The sequence below is a fragment of the Syngnathus floridae genome, chromosome 20 (genome assembly GCF_059516105.1).
Source record: "Syngnathus floridae isolate MCC-2025c chromosome 20, RoL_Sflo_1.0, whole genome shotgun sequence".
Lineage (NCBI taxonomy): Eukaryota > Metazoa > Chordata > Actinopteri > Syngnathiformes > Syngnathidae > Syngnathus > Syngnathus floridae.
This window is the reverse complement of record NC_142432.1, coordinates 6826663-6842857: the sequence shown is the minus strand read 5'-3', so window position 1 is coordinate 6842857 and position 16195 is coordinate 6826663. Positions and strand designations below refer to the sequence as shown.

Sequence of the window (16195 nt, the reverse complement as noted above, 5' to 3'; positions counted from 1 at the left end):
GTTCTTTTTTTTTTTATTTTTTTTTTATGTCAGCTGGTCTAAATTTCTTGCTTTGCGCTTGACTCTTCAGGCTCTCATTGAGCCTCATTGGCTTTCTTGGCCCGAGGTGTATATTTATATTTATATTATTTTAACTCAAATAAATAGTTACATTTATTTCATTTAATTACAAAGAGCAGTTAGTAGTGTAATAAATAATTTTACAAACATAGTTAAGCATTTTTTTGTGTGAACGTTTTCTTAAATAGTAAAATGGACCATTTTACATATACATTTAACATTTTTATATGGAATAATTTTTTTATAGTAAATATAGAAAAATAGAATCACGATAGACATTAAAATCACTATTTCCCGTCTGTGCATTTTAAGAGTCAGACGTGCCTGTTTGCTCTGCACTGCTGTCTGAATGTCCACATTCTGCTATGGTATTTTGATTTAAAAAAAAAAAAAAAAAGAAAGAAAGCAGCACACGTGGAGGTGTAAATGTTTACTAGTTTACATTCTGCAGTAAATACATGAGAAGAAATGAGTGTAGCCCTGATGTCGAGTGGCACTGCAAAAAGCTTTTCATCCGACGAAAAGTCTTTTTTTGCAGCGCGGCAATACATGATCGATACAATCTTTAAATACTTTCAAATTCAATAAAAACAATCTTTCTCTTTAGTGACATTTTGGCATTCGGTGTGTGTGTTGAGAGCACAATACTTCAAAGCATGAAAGGTGGGAGCACTTTGTCTTTCTAATCGACATGCACGTAGCGCTCGGTTGTTCTACGCGAGCGACATTATCTTGATTGGAAAGCTTGACCCAAAGTGTTTTCATTCATATTTGGCGATAAACGCGAGCAACCATTGCGATAGCGAGTTTCCTCAGCGACGACAATCATGACGCTTTAGTTCATACTTGGACAAGAAGCTCCCTGTTTCTTTCCATCAAGTCTTCTGAGTGACATGGCTAATCCAAGCAATTGAGCGGGCGACGCTAACAAGAGTGCTAACGCTCTGATCATCTACAAAGATTCCCAACGTTCATTCCCGACTCCCTAATGACTATATCGGCATTTTTACAAAAAAGACCATGGGACTAAAACGATGACTCGATTACTCGCCGATAACTATGTATGCTTATTTTATTTTTTTTATATTTGTTTTCAAATCAAATCAAATATGTACCTTGGCTCAATGAAGGTTGGGAACACTGAACTACAATCACCACGATCGATTGAATGAATGAATGTCAGTGCGTCATTGCCACCGATGAACAAGATGATGATGATGAAGATGGCGGTGAGCAAACATTCGCTAAAGTCATGACGACCTTTCCTGCGTTTCCAGCGGGGGGACACACAAACATGAAAGCGTGTGTGCGCGTTAGTGTTTGTGTGTGTTTGCGTATGTGTGCAGCATAAACACACATTTGGGCTCAGAAACAGGAAGTCAAAGTTCAGCTGGACGGGACAAAACAACACAAGTCAAAATCCAGCAATTGCGTGTAAGTGCGTGCGTGAGTGTGTGTGAGTGTGCGCACGTGTGTGTGTTCAGTCCAGGGCCAATAGCGGAGTGCTGGTGTCTCTGTCCGTCTGTCGCAGCGTGGCGGGATTGACTACCGACTGAGACCTGAAGCACATAAACATCACATTGTAGTCAGGTCCAGCATCAGATGGCGGTAAAACACTACTTTGGTCAAAAAAAAACTCCTCACGTTAACATAGTTCCTTGATACAAGGAGGCAATAAAAGGGTGAGTCGTTGCATGGAGTGCCCTCACCTCTTCATGAGCTCCTTGTCCGCACCTCCCCCGCAGTTCTCTCGAACGTGCAGGGCGTCGTAGGTGAGTGTGTACTCGGTTTCGTCCATATAGTCAGGACCCAGCAGGGTGCGCGCCCACATACCCATGTCGTAGGGCGGAAGCGTACCCCCGAACTCAGACGGCAGACACTCAGGCTGAATGAGCTGATGGAGTGAGTTCAGGTTGTTTCCGTGGAGAAAAATCTGTGCCATAGAATACCACAGAAGATTACATATATGGACAGCTATCTAGCTAGCTAGCGAGATGAATGGCAAGCAGAGAAGAAAGAGAAAGAGAAGGGGGCGTTTGCATTCACCCGTTTCCTGGTTTTGTCTTTGAGGAAAGGCTTGATGATGGTGAACATGGCGTAAATGTACCACGGCTGGTTGACAAAATGGATCCCTCCGAAACGGGCCGGGAAGCTATCCTGAGGAAAATGGCACATTTTGTTGGAAATTGTAAAAAAAGTCAATCAGGTCTACTTTTGTCTCAACAAAGGAGCACTCGGCGTCTGACCTGCAGGCCTTCGATGGCTAGCTTGAGGATGTTGGGCGTGAGTTTGGAGGCCTGCTTGAAGGAAAAGTTGCTCCAGTCAATGATGAGCACAAAGCCGTTGATTTGCAGCTCGGGCTTCTCAATCAGAACCTCCAGCGAGAGAAGGATGGCCCGCAAGATGTCTGTGAACGAGTTCCTGGACAAATGCAAAGCCCGGACCGCCATTGAGTCCACATCCTTCAAGTCCTGATCAAGAGTGAACTAGGACAATCTTTGTCCTCAACAAACTTGATGAAATAATTTTGAAATATTACAATGTGTATATAAATTTAAATAATAAGCTAATGATAAGTTTGTCTGTTTTTTAAGGTTCAAGAATGTGAATGTGTTGCCATGACGATGCGTTGACCTGCTCTGGTCCCAGTTGGAGGCAAAAAGGATGAGGATCTTTCGGCCGTGTTGGTCCGGGTTCTCCAGAACGCCTGGGAAGCCGTCCATCAACGCTCGCTTGATGCCGGGGTCGTCCACCTGACACACACACACACACAGATTACACTTCATTTTCATGACCACCTTGTTATTTTGGAGACAAAACAGCATCCCGTTTGGAAAAGGTGTGTGCGTGGACCTTGAAGCTCTGGAACATATCGAGGTTCTGCTGTCGGAACTGAAAGTATTGCGCTAGCAGGCGGAATGTCTCCACCGGGTCAAACTTGCGCGCTCGGAGGAAGCGAAGGATGAAGTCGTCGTCTGTACGCAAGAAGCCGATGTCTGGACGAGTCACGATCATGTCACGCACCTTGCCATGGTGAAAACACGCAAGGGTCAAATGTCAGAGCACATAGGGACAAATAAGGGAGTGGTCACCAGTACCTGTTGTATGTTCTGGTGTAGGGTGTTGGGGTTTTCGTTGAGCTCAAGCCGAGCCTTCTCGGTGACGTCGGCGCTGAGGCTCGCCAGGAGCTGCGACATCCTGTCAGCGTTTTGGTGTTAACGAGAGCTCACTGTCAGCACACACGCCTCATCTGACTGCTCAACCAATCAAATCAGCCGCCACGGGTGATGTCATCCACAATGGTTCCGATGCTGCTTACGGTGCATCCCTCCTGTGGCGTGCTGTCATGGCGGCGAACATTTTCACATCATGGGCCACTAGTGATGTCTGTTGCAGGTTCAAAGGTCAGTTAAGACAGCTTGGTCTGCTGGTTCTGACAAACAGACAAAACAATATTATATTTTACATTATATATCAATACTATAATACTCGTGCTGTATGCTGGTCATAACTTACAGCTAAGCTCCAACATATGATGCAAAAAACATCTAACCTTGCGCATATACGTATATATATATATATATATATATATATATATATATATATATATATATATATATATATATATATATATATATATATATATATATATTTATTTATATATATATATATATATATATATATATATACATACATACATACATACATACATACATACATACATACATACATACATACATACATACATACATACATACATAATATTTTGTATATATTATAGTAAGTGTGAGTAAATGATATTGATGAATATAAACATAAAATATTACTGATAGAATTAGGTGTGTTGTGTGTCGTTGGTCTGAGCGCCTCCGGCCCTTCTAAGCTGGTCCTGATGCTGAGGACGCTGTCGGCCATCACACAAAACAACAAGAAGAGGGAATAAACGTGGGGAGAATCCAAGAAGACAAAAACAAAAAAACGAAAAATAAACAAAGATTAAATGTTAATTTCCCACGTCCCCGCTGACATGTGAACGTTCGATGAGGGAGAAAAAATGTGCGGAGAAAACGTCAGGATCAGGATGCTCTAATTTAGCGTCCTATTCTTTCGCGACATAACACTTCCGGTATACACTTTCACAAGAAAGTCCTCCGTTGATGAAAACTTAAAATTCAACGTCAGCCTGTCTAGCTATCGATATAGCTATTGATTATCAATCTATCCTTAGTCTAGATGCCTAATTGAAATTTATTTGGAAGGTTTCTGTATAGTACACTGTACTCTTTTTTTGCACAAATTCAATCGGTTTACTGACGTCATCGATTGGAAGTTTATAATGACGGTGACGCATTTCCGGTTGCTCAAAGGTTCTTTTAATTCGCAGCACATTGGTGGCTAGGTCATTTACCAACCATTTAGTCAACTTATTACAAGTCGTCTTTTTTTTAATCACACACATTCACACCGTCATACGCGGTAATTGAACTCACAGTGTCGGCACACAAGACAGGCAAGTGTATCCCTACGCCATCAGCGACACCAGCAAGTCGTCTTTTAAGCGTCTCACGGTGTTTTCCAAAACTTTCGTTTACTTGTCACGACTGCTTTGATTTGATTTGTTTATTTCGGTAAGTACATAAACAACACATTTATTACAGATTGCTTGGTTCTTTTGTTGTGTTAATTTCACTTTTTGTTGGCCCACCTAGCTTCGCGGTTATCCACTTAGCTTCGCAGTTAGCCACCTTCAATCGAACCGCACATCAAATCATGGATCAAAGTGGAGTCACTGCTCACAAACCTAAGGTAAGCCTGTGTTTGGAATTTATAGTTTTAGGTGAGCTGTCGGATAGCCAGTTAGCTTTTTAAAAGGAAACTAATGTGAACCAACAAATTGTTGTCAGTATGGCCTCCACCGATTACGTCACCCTTATTTTTAACGCTTGGTTACTGTACGACGTCTTCGACACTTTTTTTGTCCACCTTTGACATTTTGCCGGTGTATCTTGATTTGGCTGGAGCATACGTCAACAGAGGCTAAGGTTGACCTTACTCAGCCTTTTCCCTGACTGGCAAAGAGCATAGAACTGGTCGTCTTTCCAACGTAAAAGTGCGGATCTGTGTTATCTTGCAGAGCCCGTGGGGCATGACGGCGACAGTGCCGGCCGTGTCGGGCTCCTCGCTGGCGGATGTGATGAGCGAGCAGCTGGCCAGACAGCTGGAAGAAGAAAATCACAACTTTGGCTGCCTCACAGAGTGAGTTGGCAAGTAGCATACGTTACACACGTCATACGTTCTTGATCAATACCACTGGACATGCTACAATGATTAGCTTCTTGATGATAAAGCCAAATAGCGTCTGTGTTTCAGTGCTATATTAAGAAATAGTTTCAATCCAAACATGGTAGCCATAGATAGAGACAGACAATACGACAGTACCTAGTTAAGAGACGGTCTTTGTCAGTCTGTCTTATACTGCCCTCTGCTGGTCAAAAAGGTTACAGCAGGAGATGAATCGCAATGGCGGCGGCTTGCTGTCCAAAATAACATGGTATTTGTTCAGCTCATCAGGTGTTTGGCTGAGCGACGACTCTGCCGAAACAACCAGTGACCTGATGCTGGCTCAGATGCTTCAGATGCAGTATGACCGAGAGTTTGATGACCAGCTGCGTCGAGAGGAGAGGAAGTTCAACGGAGACAGCAAAGGTAGCGGTGGCCACTTAGCAGCAAACATTCCAGTTTGGATAAAGCCAACTTGATTGGTTCCAGCACAAGCAATTCATATGGAGCTTGCACAGGAAAAGTGGTTCAACAATTTAGTTAAACTGGTCAATTGTGTGTGTTTGTGTAGTCTCCATCTCCTTCGAGAATTACCGCAAGGTTCATCCTTACGAGGACAGCGACAGTTCTGAGGATGAGGTGGACTGGCAGGACACCAGGGATGACCCCTACAGGGCAGGTAGCACCACTGCAATGCTACGGATACCTCTCGAGTGTACATTATGCACACTATGTTTGATTTTGTTTTTTGCCAGCCAAGCCTCAGACCGCACCCAGGAGAGGTTTTGCCGGGAAAGGCAAAAACATCACGACCAAACACGATGCGGTGACGTGTGGCAGGAAGAACACGGCACGCATGGACAACGTATGACACGGTTCGTTTACATAACACACACCAAACAAACAAAACAGATGGATTGTTGCGTGTGTCCAGTTTGCTCCTGGGGTGCAAGTGGGTGACGGTCTGGGCATGGACCTGAAATTATCCAACCAGGTGTTCAACTCCCTGAAGCAGCACTGCGTTAGCGAGCAGCGCCGGAGTGCCAAGCTGCACGAAAAGAAAGAACACTCCACGGCCGTGAGTCCCCCGCCACAAACCGACCACCGTTTGTGTTGCGTCTGAACGGCTCCGCCTCACGGTTCAGGAGCAAGCGGTGGATCCCCGCACTCGTCTGCTGATGTACAAGATGGTCAACGCCGGCGTGCTGGAGAGCATCAACGGCTGCATCAGCACCGGGAAGGAGTCGGTGGTCTTCCACGCCAACGGAGGAAGGTGAGACGCCTTTGCGTGCGCTCCCTCCTTGTACATGTTGAACATTTGTGCGCGTTTGTGCATGCGTAGCCTGGAGGAGCAGCCTGTCCCGGACGAGGTGGTCCTGAAGGTGTTCAAGACCACCTTGAACGAGTTCAAGAACCGAGACCGTTACATCAAAGACGACTACCGCTTCATCGACCGCTTCACCAAACTCAACCCTCGCAAGATTATTCGCTTGTGGGCCGAGAAGGAGATGCACAACCTCAGCAGGTCGTTTCCAATTTCCGATATCAAAGTATTCAGATAATTTGACATAACAAATTTAGCATCTCAAAAAAGTCTTCCTTAATCAGTCTAAAGTCGAGTAGCACAAAACGGCCACCAGGGGGCAGCCTTTTTGAATAAGCGTTTTCATGTATCCCATGTACAGTCATGTGACAAACACTCTCAAATTGCAAGTTCCGAGTTTTTCTCATATTCTTGCGTTTTTTGTAAGTATTGAAAATGTTTTTTCCCTCCCCCCTCATATTCTTGTGTTTTTTGTAAGTACTGATTGATTGATTGATTTTTTTTAAATGTGAGGAATAATACACAAAACACATGAATTTTGGTTTGCCAGGATGAGGAAGGCGGAGATTCCTTGTCCGGACGTGGTGGTGTTGCGCAAACATATCCTGGTGATGTCATTCATTGGACAAGATCACGTCCCTGCGCCCAAGCTCAAGGATGTGATGTTAAGCTCTGACGACATGAAGAAGGCCTTCCACCAGGTCTTAGAAGTATGTATCCATGCACACACACTAACATACATGTGGACACACACTCTTGTAATGTTGAGGCTTGTGTGTGTAGATGATGCAGAAGCTGTATAAGGAGTGTCATCTGATCCATGCTGACCTCAGCGAATACAACATGTTGTGGCATCAAGGAAAGGTAACTTTGGTTTTCTTCCCTTTGTCCTTTTTTTTCCCCTTATTTCAATTTTGTCTATTATTTTTTCTTAGTTATCTTGTTAATGTTGTCGTTTATTTTTCTTCCCTTTCTCCCTAAACCTTTGCCATGTTTGTTGCAGGTGTGGTTGATCGACGTCAGTCAGTCGGTGGAGCCCACGCACCCTCACGGCCTGGAGTTCCTCTTCCGAGACTGCAGGAACGTTTCCACGGTAACAATACACATGCACTATTGTTTCTGTGTGACACACACACACGTGACTTTTTGTACGCGCGTTTGTGTAGTTCTTCCAAAAGCGAGGAGTGAGCGAGGCGCTCAGCATCTTCGAGCTTTTCAACGCCGTGTCAGGACTTGACATTCCCATTGGTGCGGAGAACGAGGCAGAGTTTGTTGCTGAGGTAACGTGCACCCATTTTCACGCACTCTCGCAATTCTCTGAGAAAATGTGGTCCTGCTTTGTTGTGTTTCAGATTGTAGCATTGGAGAAGAGGAATGAGGACCACGTGCAGCGGCGAGGAAAGAAAACGTTTGCTCTGGCGTCCACAGATGACGAAGAAGAGGAAGAAAAACAAGAGGCCGACCCTCCTTTACGGACGGACGTGGACGACTAGTTCAGTGTTCGTCCGTTAAATGGCCCTTGCGGGTCCCCCTTCGCTACTTCTCGCCGCCACAATGACGACGATGTGACAGAAAAATGGCTCCGCCCACAGACGGCCCCCACCGGACCTTTGTCTGGATGCTGCTTACTTTGACACCCTGCGCTGAGGAAGTTCATCTTGTCTTCTTCACACTTGGTTGTGTGATGTGCATTTGGGGGCTGCTGTGTGTTTTGTTTGAGGGTGAGGATGAAGACAAAGTGTGTATGGAAGAAATACACACAGTTGTCTGTGGGACGAATGAAATTAGTGCTCTTGTTTCATTTGTCACTCCTGTCTTTGGTTATCAATTTTACTGGCAGGCATGCCAACTTCTTGCCTTGTCCTCAAAAATGAAAAATTAAAGGATGAACACAAATTAAATCAGAATAGCACCCACCCAAAAACCTTTATATGTGGTCATTTCTTTACAGAAAAAAAGCCTTACTATACATTTTTCTTACATAAAAAGACCTATTCATTTTTCATGAAAAAAAACATTAACGTAGATGGTCATTTTTTTAAAAATAAAACAAGCCTAATTAAACAATTATAGGGTTTAAAAGTACAATTTTAATATTGGATTAAGGTTTCTTAGTAGTGTTATGACCTCAGGGTGGGGCTTCAGTGTCGACTTGCAGTGGGCAGCAGCACCAATACAAAGTTGGAACATGCTTACGAAACCTTTGAGTCGTTTATTTCTCACACATTTAGAAAATGAAGCACACTATACAAACGTCCTGCGCGAGAGAAGCTGGAACATGCAGAAACCTTTGGATATGGCTCTCGGATTGGCTGAATGCTTGCCATGAGAACGAGGCATTCTTCCTCTTAAACTCTGGGCCTATTTACAACGTGCGCAGGTGGTGGTGGGGGGGCTTGGGGGGGGGTCATGTGTTTAGTTCCTTCATGACAGGCAGGAGAGCCCAGAGTTCAGCCTCCAGTCGGCAGGCAGATGCTCAGCAGCTCTGGTGTGGCACACACACGCACGTACGCACGCGCAACGATTCGCCACACATCATGAGCCACACTTTGTTACTCACAGAAGAAAAACAAGAACACACAAAAAATAAAACTGAGGCAATGTGGGGGGGGGGCGGGCGTGTGTGTGTGTGTTGGGGGAGTCTCATGCCAGGTAGCTGTACGTGTCCTTCTCGCCGTCCACTCGCTCCAAGTACTCCTTCTCGATCAGGATGTCGATACATTTCTGTCCACAAGGGGGAGACGGCTGTCAGCGCTTTGAATATTTACCACTGGCAGGAAGCCATGCAGGCATCCGGCACCTTGATGACGGGCACGCGAGGTTTGAAGCGAGATGACAGCTGGTTGAGGACCTCGGCCAGCAGCTGCTGATGCTTCAACACCTTGCGCATCTTCATGATACGCACGATGGCAGCCTAACACGCACAAACAGACACAATTTGATTGCAAAAGCTGAAACACACACATACACACAAACACACACCAAAATAAAAAAACTTTTTAGGGTGAGTGAGTGAGTGAGTGAGTGAGTGAGTGAGCGCGAATGTGCGAGTGTGCGAGTGAGTGAGTGAGTGAGTGAGTGAGTGAGTGAGTGAGTGAGCGCGAATGTGCGAGTGTGCGAGTGAGTGAGTGAGTGAGTGAGTGAGTGAGTGAGTGAGTGAGTGAGTGAGTGAGCGCGAATGTGCGAGTGAGTGAGTGAGTGAGTGAGTGAGTGAGTGAGTGAGTGAGTGAGTGAGTGAGTGAGTGAGTGAGTGAGTGAGTGAGTGAGTGAGTGCGAATGTGCGAGTGAGTGCGAATGCGCGAGAGATTGCAAGTGTGCGAGAGATTGAGTGAGTGAGTGAGTGAGTGAGTGAGTGAGTGAGTGAGTGAGTGAGTGAGTGAGTGAGTGAGTGAGTGAGTGAGTGAGTGTGCGAGAGATTGAGTGAGTGAGTGAGTGAGTGAGTGAGTGAGTGAGTGAGTGAGTGAGTGAGTGAGTGAGTGAGTGAGTGAGTGAGTGAGTGAAAGAAAGAAAGAAAAAGGGAGAGAGAGTATGACTGAGCAAGAGAGAGAGAGAGCGAGAGACCTGAATGAGGAGCTTGCGGTCCTCTTCGATGTTCTTGTGCGTGGTCTCCTGCTCTTGCTTCTGCTCTGTCTTCATGGGTACGTTGATGTTGACACGCAACTTTTTGCTACACACAAACACACAGAAACACACAATTACAACCAAGTGTTGGCAGAAAGATGAGCAGGAAGTAGTCTGACTTTTTGTATCCCAGGAAGAGCTTGATGACTGTGTCAGGTTTGAAGTCCACCTCGTCCACATTGGCGTTCTCGTCCTCCAGGACCTGGCGGATGGACAAAGGTATTGACGGACGCAGGCGAGGGTGTGTGACGAGCACTCGCGCGTGGGGTGTGGACCGGACCGCTGGCTGGACTCAACTCACCAGCAGTTTGGACTTCAGCAATATCTGCAGAACTTGAATGAGGATGTCCTGAAACAGAGGAGGAAGAGCGAGCCTTGAAACATTTGCAGCGGGCAGATGACATGACAATGGTGGCCACAGAAGACATTTTGCTTTGCTGAGGCTTGCCGGCACCGTTTTGATCTGTGTGCTGTCAGAGAGCTGCTGCACGCTGTAGCTGTCCTCCGTGTTGTACTGCAGCAGGATGGCCATCTGGAAGGTGGAGGCCTGCAGCGTGTACCTAGAACACAGCAAGACACAATGACTGGCTTGCCGGGACGGCGGAGGTGGGGGCGGGAGTTGTACCTGTTCTTAAAGCAGTTGGCCACCAGCTCGCCTTTGGACAGGTGGTAGAGCCACGTCAACTTCCTGCCGCTGTGTCTGCTGGCGTAGAACGCTGTGAAGCGCTGGTAGCTTCTCTCCAGCTTGAAGGAAGACACGCGTCAGTCAGGAAGTCAGAGGGCCACTCACCTCATGCACGTGTGCTTGCTTGCCACCTCGGAGGGGAGCGCAAAGGTACACGACTGCTGGAAAGGCCACGAGCCAGAACTCAGAACTTGAATACTGAAGTCCACTGAAAACACAACAACACATGAGCGTTGTGAGTGTGTTCGTGAGTGTGCGAGCGTGCGTGCTACTGACAATCAAGTGGTTCCGAGTTGGTGAGGTGTTTCTTGAACTGCTCATTGAGGTCCTTGCTGACGCCGATGTCTTGGAACATCCTCTGAAGTTTAGATGTGTACTCAAAGCCGCACGCTTGCTGCAAAAGCACAAAGACCACAATGAGGAGGAGGAAGGAGAAAAGGACGAGGAAGACGACACGGGCGCCACCTTAAGTTTGGAGATCATGCTGGCCTCGGCGTCGTCGCTGGCGCTGTTCTGGTGGACCAAACGCTTGGCCAGCATCTTGGCGTAGAACTTCTGGAAGACATCCTTGTCCTCAATGTACTTGAAGACCACCATCTGGAAGACAGGACGAGACGGACGCGTCTTTGCAAAGGCCGGCAAACGGCACGGCGTCATGGCGGCCTTACCACTTGGTTCAGCGTGTCCTCCAGCTCTGCCTCCTCGGGGTTCTTTGAGCTGAGGAGCGTCAACAGGTTGGAAAGAAAACCATGCAGAGAAAATAATCAATCACGGGAAAATGTAAAAAAAAAAAAAAAAAAAAAAAAAAAAAAGGTGACGCGTGCTGACCTCTTCTTGAGCAGCGAGTCACAATATCTCGCGAGCAGCTCGGGCGACTTGCTGGACGACTGCGCCATCCTGGTGACGGCGTTATTGTTGATGAAGCGGCCGCACGCCTGAGAGGAGCAAAAAGCGTCACGAGGCGACCGGTCCATTCAAGCATCTACCCGGCACTGACCTTGTCCAACGCCGCCACGAAGCCGGCGTCGTTGTTGAAGGCCGACATGACCAAGGCGTTGTACTTCTTGTGCACGTCCAGCGTGGTCTGCACGTACACTTTGGGGTCCTGAAAAACACACACACCACAAAGTGAGGCGAGAATCCGCTTGCTGCGCGGTTGACAGACGTGTGCCTGCTGCCGTACGTTGAGCGCCGCCTCGCCACACTTCTCGATGGCGGCCAGGCCCTGGTTGTGGATATGAGTTTCCAGAAGCTTCTTCAGCTCTCCCAGGCCGTCCGTGATGCGAGACACCAGGTTGTACATGCGCCCCAGGTCTGAACACACACACGGAGAATAAACATTTAAAAATAAATAAATTTAAAAAAATTCAAACTTCAGCTTACCTTCATTCTTGTCAGCATCCAGAAGATTCTGGAACTCCGTGTGAAAGATTTCCAAGTGCTTCTCGATGAGGACCTGCTCGCACTTCCTGGCCAGCTCGTCCTGCGTGGACTCGTGAAGGTAAACCTGCACGCGCCGCTGCTCCTCCAGCAGCCGGGCCTCCGCCTGCCGTCCAACGCGTTGGTGATGTCATTGGCATTGGTGCCGTTGCCGCCGCCAAAAGTGCGTGCGTACCTTCTTCATGTACTCTGTGACAGGGTTCTGCTGGAGGAACTCGGTGCTCTCACGCGTGTAGAAACGTTCCGTGTCCGTCAGGAACTGGCACTCAAAGTATTCCTTATAGACGGACAGCGTAGGGCCTTTGGCGAAGGCGTCCTCCTCGTTCAGGCCCAGCTCAACTGTTTCACATTTCACGTTCATGTCCAAAGCAATGAAACGATATTTTGGTAGAAAATACTGACAATTTTTTTGTGTGTTTGGAATGTTATTCAAACTACTCTTAAAAATGTGACCTTTAACTTATGAGGGGAGTTGGCGGCGGCACAATGCGACCCACCGTATGACTGGACGACGCCACTGATGAGGCGAGTGTTGATGGTCTCGCCGTTTCTCTCGCGCTCGATGAGCTTGAGCACGGCGTTTGTGACCTGCCGCACACATTTTGAGTCAGAACACGGCAGAAGTGAGCAAATCTCAAAGCGACAGCGCGCGCACACACCTGTTTATTGAGGGGTCGGAACAAGCACTCTCTCCAGGTGACCAGGGCCAGCTACGAGGAACAACAACAGTTGACGTGAACGGCGGGCGACAAAGAGGAAGAGGAACACCAAGCCAGCCACAAAAAAACTCCTTCTGACCGAGTAGATCTCGTAGATGCCCTTGCGTCCCTCGTCGCACTCCCGTCGAACCCAGTGGCGGTTGAGGTAGGCGCAGATCCCGTTGAGTACTTTACTGGAGAAGCGGTAATCCTCCCACTGCTGAGTGTAGAACTTGAGCACGCACTCGTCCATGAGGTCTTCTCCGTCCTGCCGCGTCACAAGAAGAGAGGCAAGTTGCCGGCGTTGTCCAAGGCGGGCGAGTGCGGAGAGGCGGCGCCGACTCACCTTGAGCAGGCTGGTCAGGTAGTTCTTTAAGAACTCCTTGAGCCTCTTGTAGAGCTCCAGGCCGACAAACTGGGCTCCGCCCGGAGTGGAGGATTTTTTGGAGGGCTTGCTGGGGGGCGCTGAGCCCCTGCCCTGATTGGACTGGTGCACGCTGGTGCAGTAGTTGTATACGTGCCTGTCGGGAGAGGTTAAGGAAAGGCCAAGAGGGAAAAAAGAGATCTAGAATAAAAGGAGAACGAGAGAGAACAAGGAGGCCTGCTGGCTTGTGGATACGTGTACAGTTCCATGTATCTGGACTTAGCCATGCTCTGCCTGGTGTAGACCTGCTGGATGCCGGCCCGCAGGTCATCCCAGATCTGGTCCAGGCCGATCTGCTTGAGGCCGTGCGGGTTTTGGGTCCGGTTGGACGACATGGCGGCGGCGGCGACTCCTGCCGACGCTTCCCTGGCGCTGCTGCCGCTCTCCTGCGACGATGCGGACGGGGCGATGTGGGGCTCTCAGTGTGCGCACTCCATTGTGGGGGTTGGGGTTGGGGCACTGGTGACGAGATGGGCGGGGCTGCGCTCCTGCTGCGCTCCTGCTGCGCACGGGCAAGTGGCGATGTGTGCCCCTCCTTCAGCGCACAGCTTTTGCGTTTGTCACCAGATCACCTGCCAAGAAAAACTGTCAACTTAGGGCACTTTTGGGGTAGGCCAATGCGCTTTGAATTAAATTTGTGCATTGGTTGCAAACATTTCCAAGAAGATGCATTAAATAAAAAAAAAAAAGTCCTTCCATCCGCACAGGGTGTTAAGTAGGAAGTCACAGAAGAAATTCCAAGGACGACTTTAAAAAACATCGGTGCCGGCGGGTGCGGAGGACACCTGAGTTACGCGATCGACTACACATGTTCTCGCCACTCAGCTAATATCGAATAAGTCCATAAAACCCCGCGTCAACGCCACTTCCTTTTGGCGCTACTCGATCCGTCCAGATCGTGTATGTGGACCAGCATCTACTGGGGAGGACAAGCCAGGGAAGCTACAGCCGTTACCACGGCAACAAGGGAAGCTACCAGACCAGGGAGTGACTCACCAACAAAGATTGGAAAATCAATGATACACTTTGTTTTCAAATTGTTTGACTCTTCGCGCAATATGTTAACTTTTAAGAGCATTTGTTTTAAAAAGAATTCCTTGGCACCGGTTCTGAATCAATTTCCGTCAAGAAATGGGAGAGTATTAAATAACATCGACTCGCTCACTCACTCACTCACTCACTCGCTCTTTCCTCCCAAAAAGAGGCTAAGCGTGCTTGCTTCAATTTGATTAGTTGTCACTCCGTGGTGAAGTTTACTGTGAAAGTGACAGAAAATAAAAGACAATCACACACACAGTCTAAATGTAAACATCAAAATGATTAACCTAAAACATTTTGTCTTATCATCAAAAGTATTCTATGATGTGATATGGGAGCATGTGGAGATAGTGACACTTCTTACCATGTGAAACTTGACTAACCAGAATGCTTCAAATCTCTTCTAATGTTTGAGGTGTCGCTCTTGGATCAGACGCAGCCATCAGTCCCACACCAAACCTAGAATATATGAATAAATTTTTCAACAACAAACAATATCCATCTCACTGTGTGAAATGCAAAACCCATCCAACACATCCATGATGGTGTCATTTATTTTAAGACACTGAAAGCTATCAAGTTTCACTGATCAATTCTGACATCATGTCAACTGAAAACGATGCAAGTTAGTTGTTTCCCCCAAAGACGCTCCAGTAAAACCCGAAAGTAGATCAAAATTGGAGCAAGTAAGCGAGATAGTTCTTAGGAATCAGATGATAACGATTATCTCCTTGTAGGTGTCCTGTCACGGTCGCGGAGTTTTCACTCCCGTCAGGAAGGAAATAGCTTGTTCATCGGTTGACAGGTCAAACATTTTAAACGACGCAAGACGAATAAGTAACTGACATGACAAGTGAGCTTCTTCTCCAGTGGGAGCCTACTACGCCATCGTGCTAGCCGCTTAGCTCGTCGGCTAGCTCCATTAGCCGCGTTAGCTTTGGACGAGCTCGCTTCGAGGACGTGATTAGAGTAAAAGCGGTATCACAACTCGTGTTGGCGCAGCCCTTCCATCACAATCGGGCCCGCTTGTCTGAATGTTGTTGGGCGAAAAAGGGTCGTTTGACGCGCTTGTGTTAATCTTTAAAATGGCAGCCAGCCTCCCAATAATGAGTCAGGAAAACACACCACTAGTCGTTAGCATTAGCCGGCTAGCTTACAGCTTGCGGAATTGTCACAAGGAGGGAGAAATGGACAATAAAGACTCCGAAATTTGACTTTACCATATTTCTAGGCAGTGGAACTCAGTGCGTAATCGTGGTTCGTGGCGGTCCCGGCGGCCGTGCCCTGTTGCTGCTGCCGCCGCTAATGCTGAGTGCGGCGGCTAACTGCTGCTAAGTGCTAACTCGCTTTGCTTCGCACAAAGATCAACTCGCCAAGCGCCGATTCATGCTGCTTTCAGGGACGCTCGGAAATATGTCCTACCCAAAAAAAGCAGGCAGGCTTTTGCGTTTCAGTATTCGTAAACATTCAGTTGTCAGTCATTATCATTATTCCACCAGTTTTTACCGTTCAATTCCTTCCACACTTGTTCATAGATTCAAATCATTCCAACAGCATTCCCCAAGTGCCCACTTTCCTCACTATCCCACACGTTAAAGTTTTCCACAATAACAAAGTTTGGAGTG

At 47.3% G+C, this 16195-nt stretch overlaps 3 protein-coding genes across 6 annotated transcripts; 1 reads left to right on the top strand and 2 right to left on the bottom strand.

Annotated features, from left to right (window-relative positions):
* Positions 1–475: 475 nt before the first annotated feature.
* LOC148381064 (clavesin-1-like) lies at positions 476–5265 on the bottom strand. Of its 2 annotated transcripts, none has more exons than XM_088363049.1 (10): positions 5114–5265; positions 3888–3964; positions 3380–3493; positions 3159–3258; positions 2914–3084; positions 2695–2813; positions 2307–2481; positions 2107–2217; positions 1770–1993; positions 476–1619 (listed from the first exon to the last, which is right to left on the bottom strand). In XM_088363049.1, exons 3-10 carry the CDS (start codon positions 3418–3420, stop codon positions 1541–1543), a joined length of 1020 nt encoding a protein of 339 aa, XP_088219175.1. In that variant the 5' UTR covers positions 3421–3493; positions 3888–3964; positions 5114–5265; the 3' UTR covers positions 476–1540. The 2 variants fall into 2 exon arrangements, with proteins under 2 accessions (XP_088219175.1, XP_088219176.1); XM_088363050.1 differs by lacking the exon at positions 5114–5265 and adding an exon at positions 5044–5062.
* Positions 4408–8882, top strand: riok3 (RIO kinase 3 (yeast)). The gene is made up of 14 exons (XM_088363045.1): positions 4408–4688; positions 4770–4866; positions 5195–5316; positions 5624–5766; positions 5912–6019; positions 6096–6205; positions 6275–6418; positions 6486–6613; positions 6683–6865; positions 7215–7374; positions 7448–7528; positions 7668–7757; positions 7831–7944; positions 8017–8882. The coding sequence occupies exons 2-14, from the start codon at positions 4831–4833 to the stop codon at positions 8155–8157; spliced, it is 1560 nt and encodes a 519-aa protein (XP_088219171.1). The 5' UTR covers positions 4408–4688; positions 4770–4830; the 3' UTR covers positions 8158–8882.
* Positions 8572–15961, bottom strand: LOC148381062 (cullin-1). 3 transcript variants are annotated; one of them, XM_088363044.1, is made up of 24 exons: positions 15791–15961; positions 14935–15029; positions 14706–14788; positions 13728–14104; positions 13455–13629; positions 13209–13376; positions 13070–13120; positions 12908–12998; positions 12586–12749; positions 12354–12516; positions 12154–12284; positions 11968–12075; positions 11799–11905; positions 11639–11687; positions 11436–11567; positions 11247–11364; positions 11102–11178; positions 10911–11029; positions 10740–10845; positions 10587–10634; positions 10405–10487; positions 10226–10331; positions 9465–9578; positions 8572–9388 (listed from the first exon to the last, which is right to left on the bottom strand). In XM_088363044.1, the coding sequence occupies exons 4-24, from the start codon at positions 13865–13867 to the stop codon at positions 9308–9310; spliced, it is 2331 nt and encodes a 776-aa protein (XP_088219170.1). In that variant the 5' UTR covers positions 13868–14104; positions 14706–14788; positions 14935–15029; positions 15791–15961; the 3' UTR covers positions 8572–9307. The 3 variants fall into 3 exon arrangements, with proteins under 3 accessions (XP_088219170.1, XP_088219169.1, XP_088219168.1); XM_088363043.1 differs by having other exon boundaries at positions 14714–14788; XM_088363042.1 differs by lacking the exon at positions 14706–14788.
* Between the last annotated feature and the right edge of the window lie 234 nt (positions 15962–16195).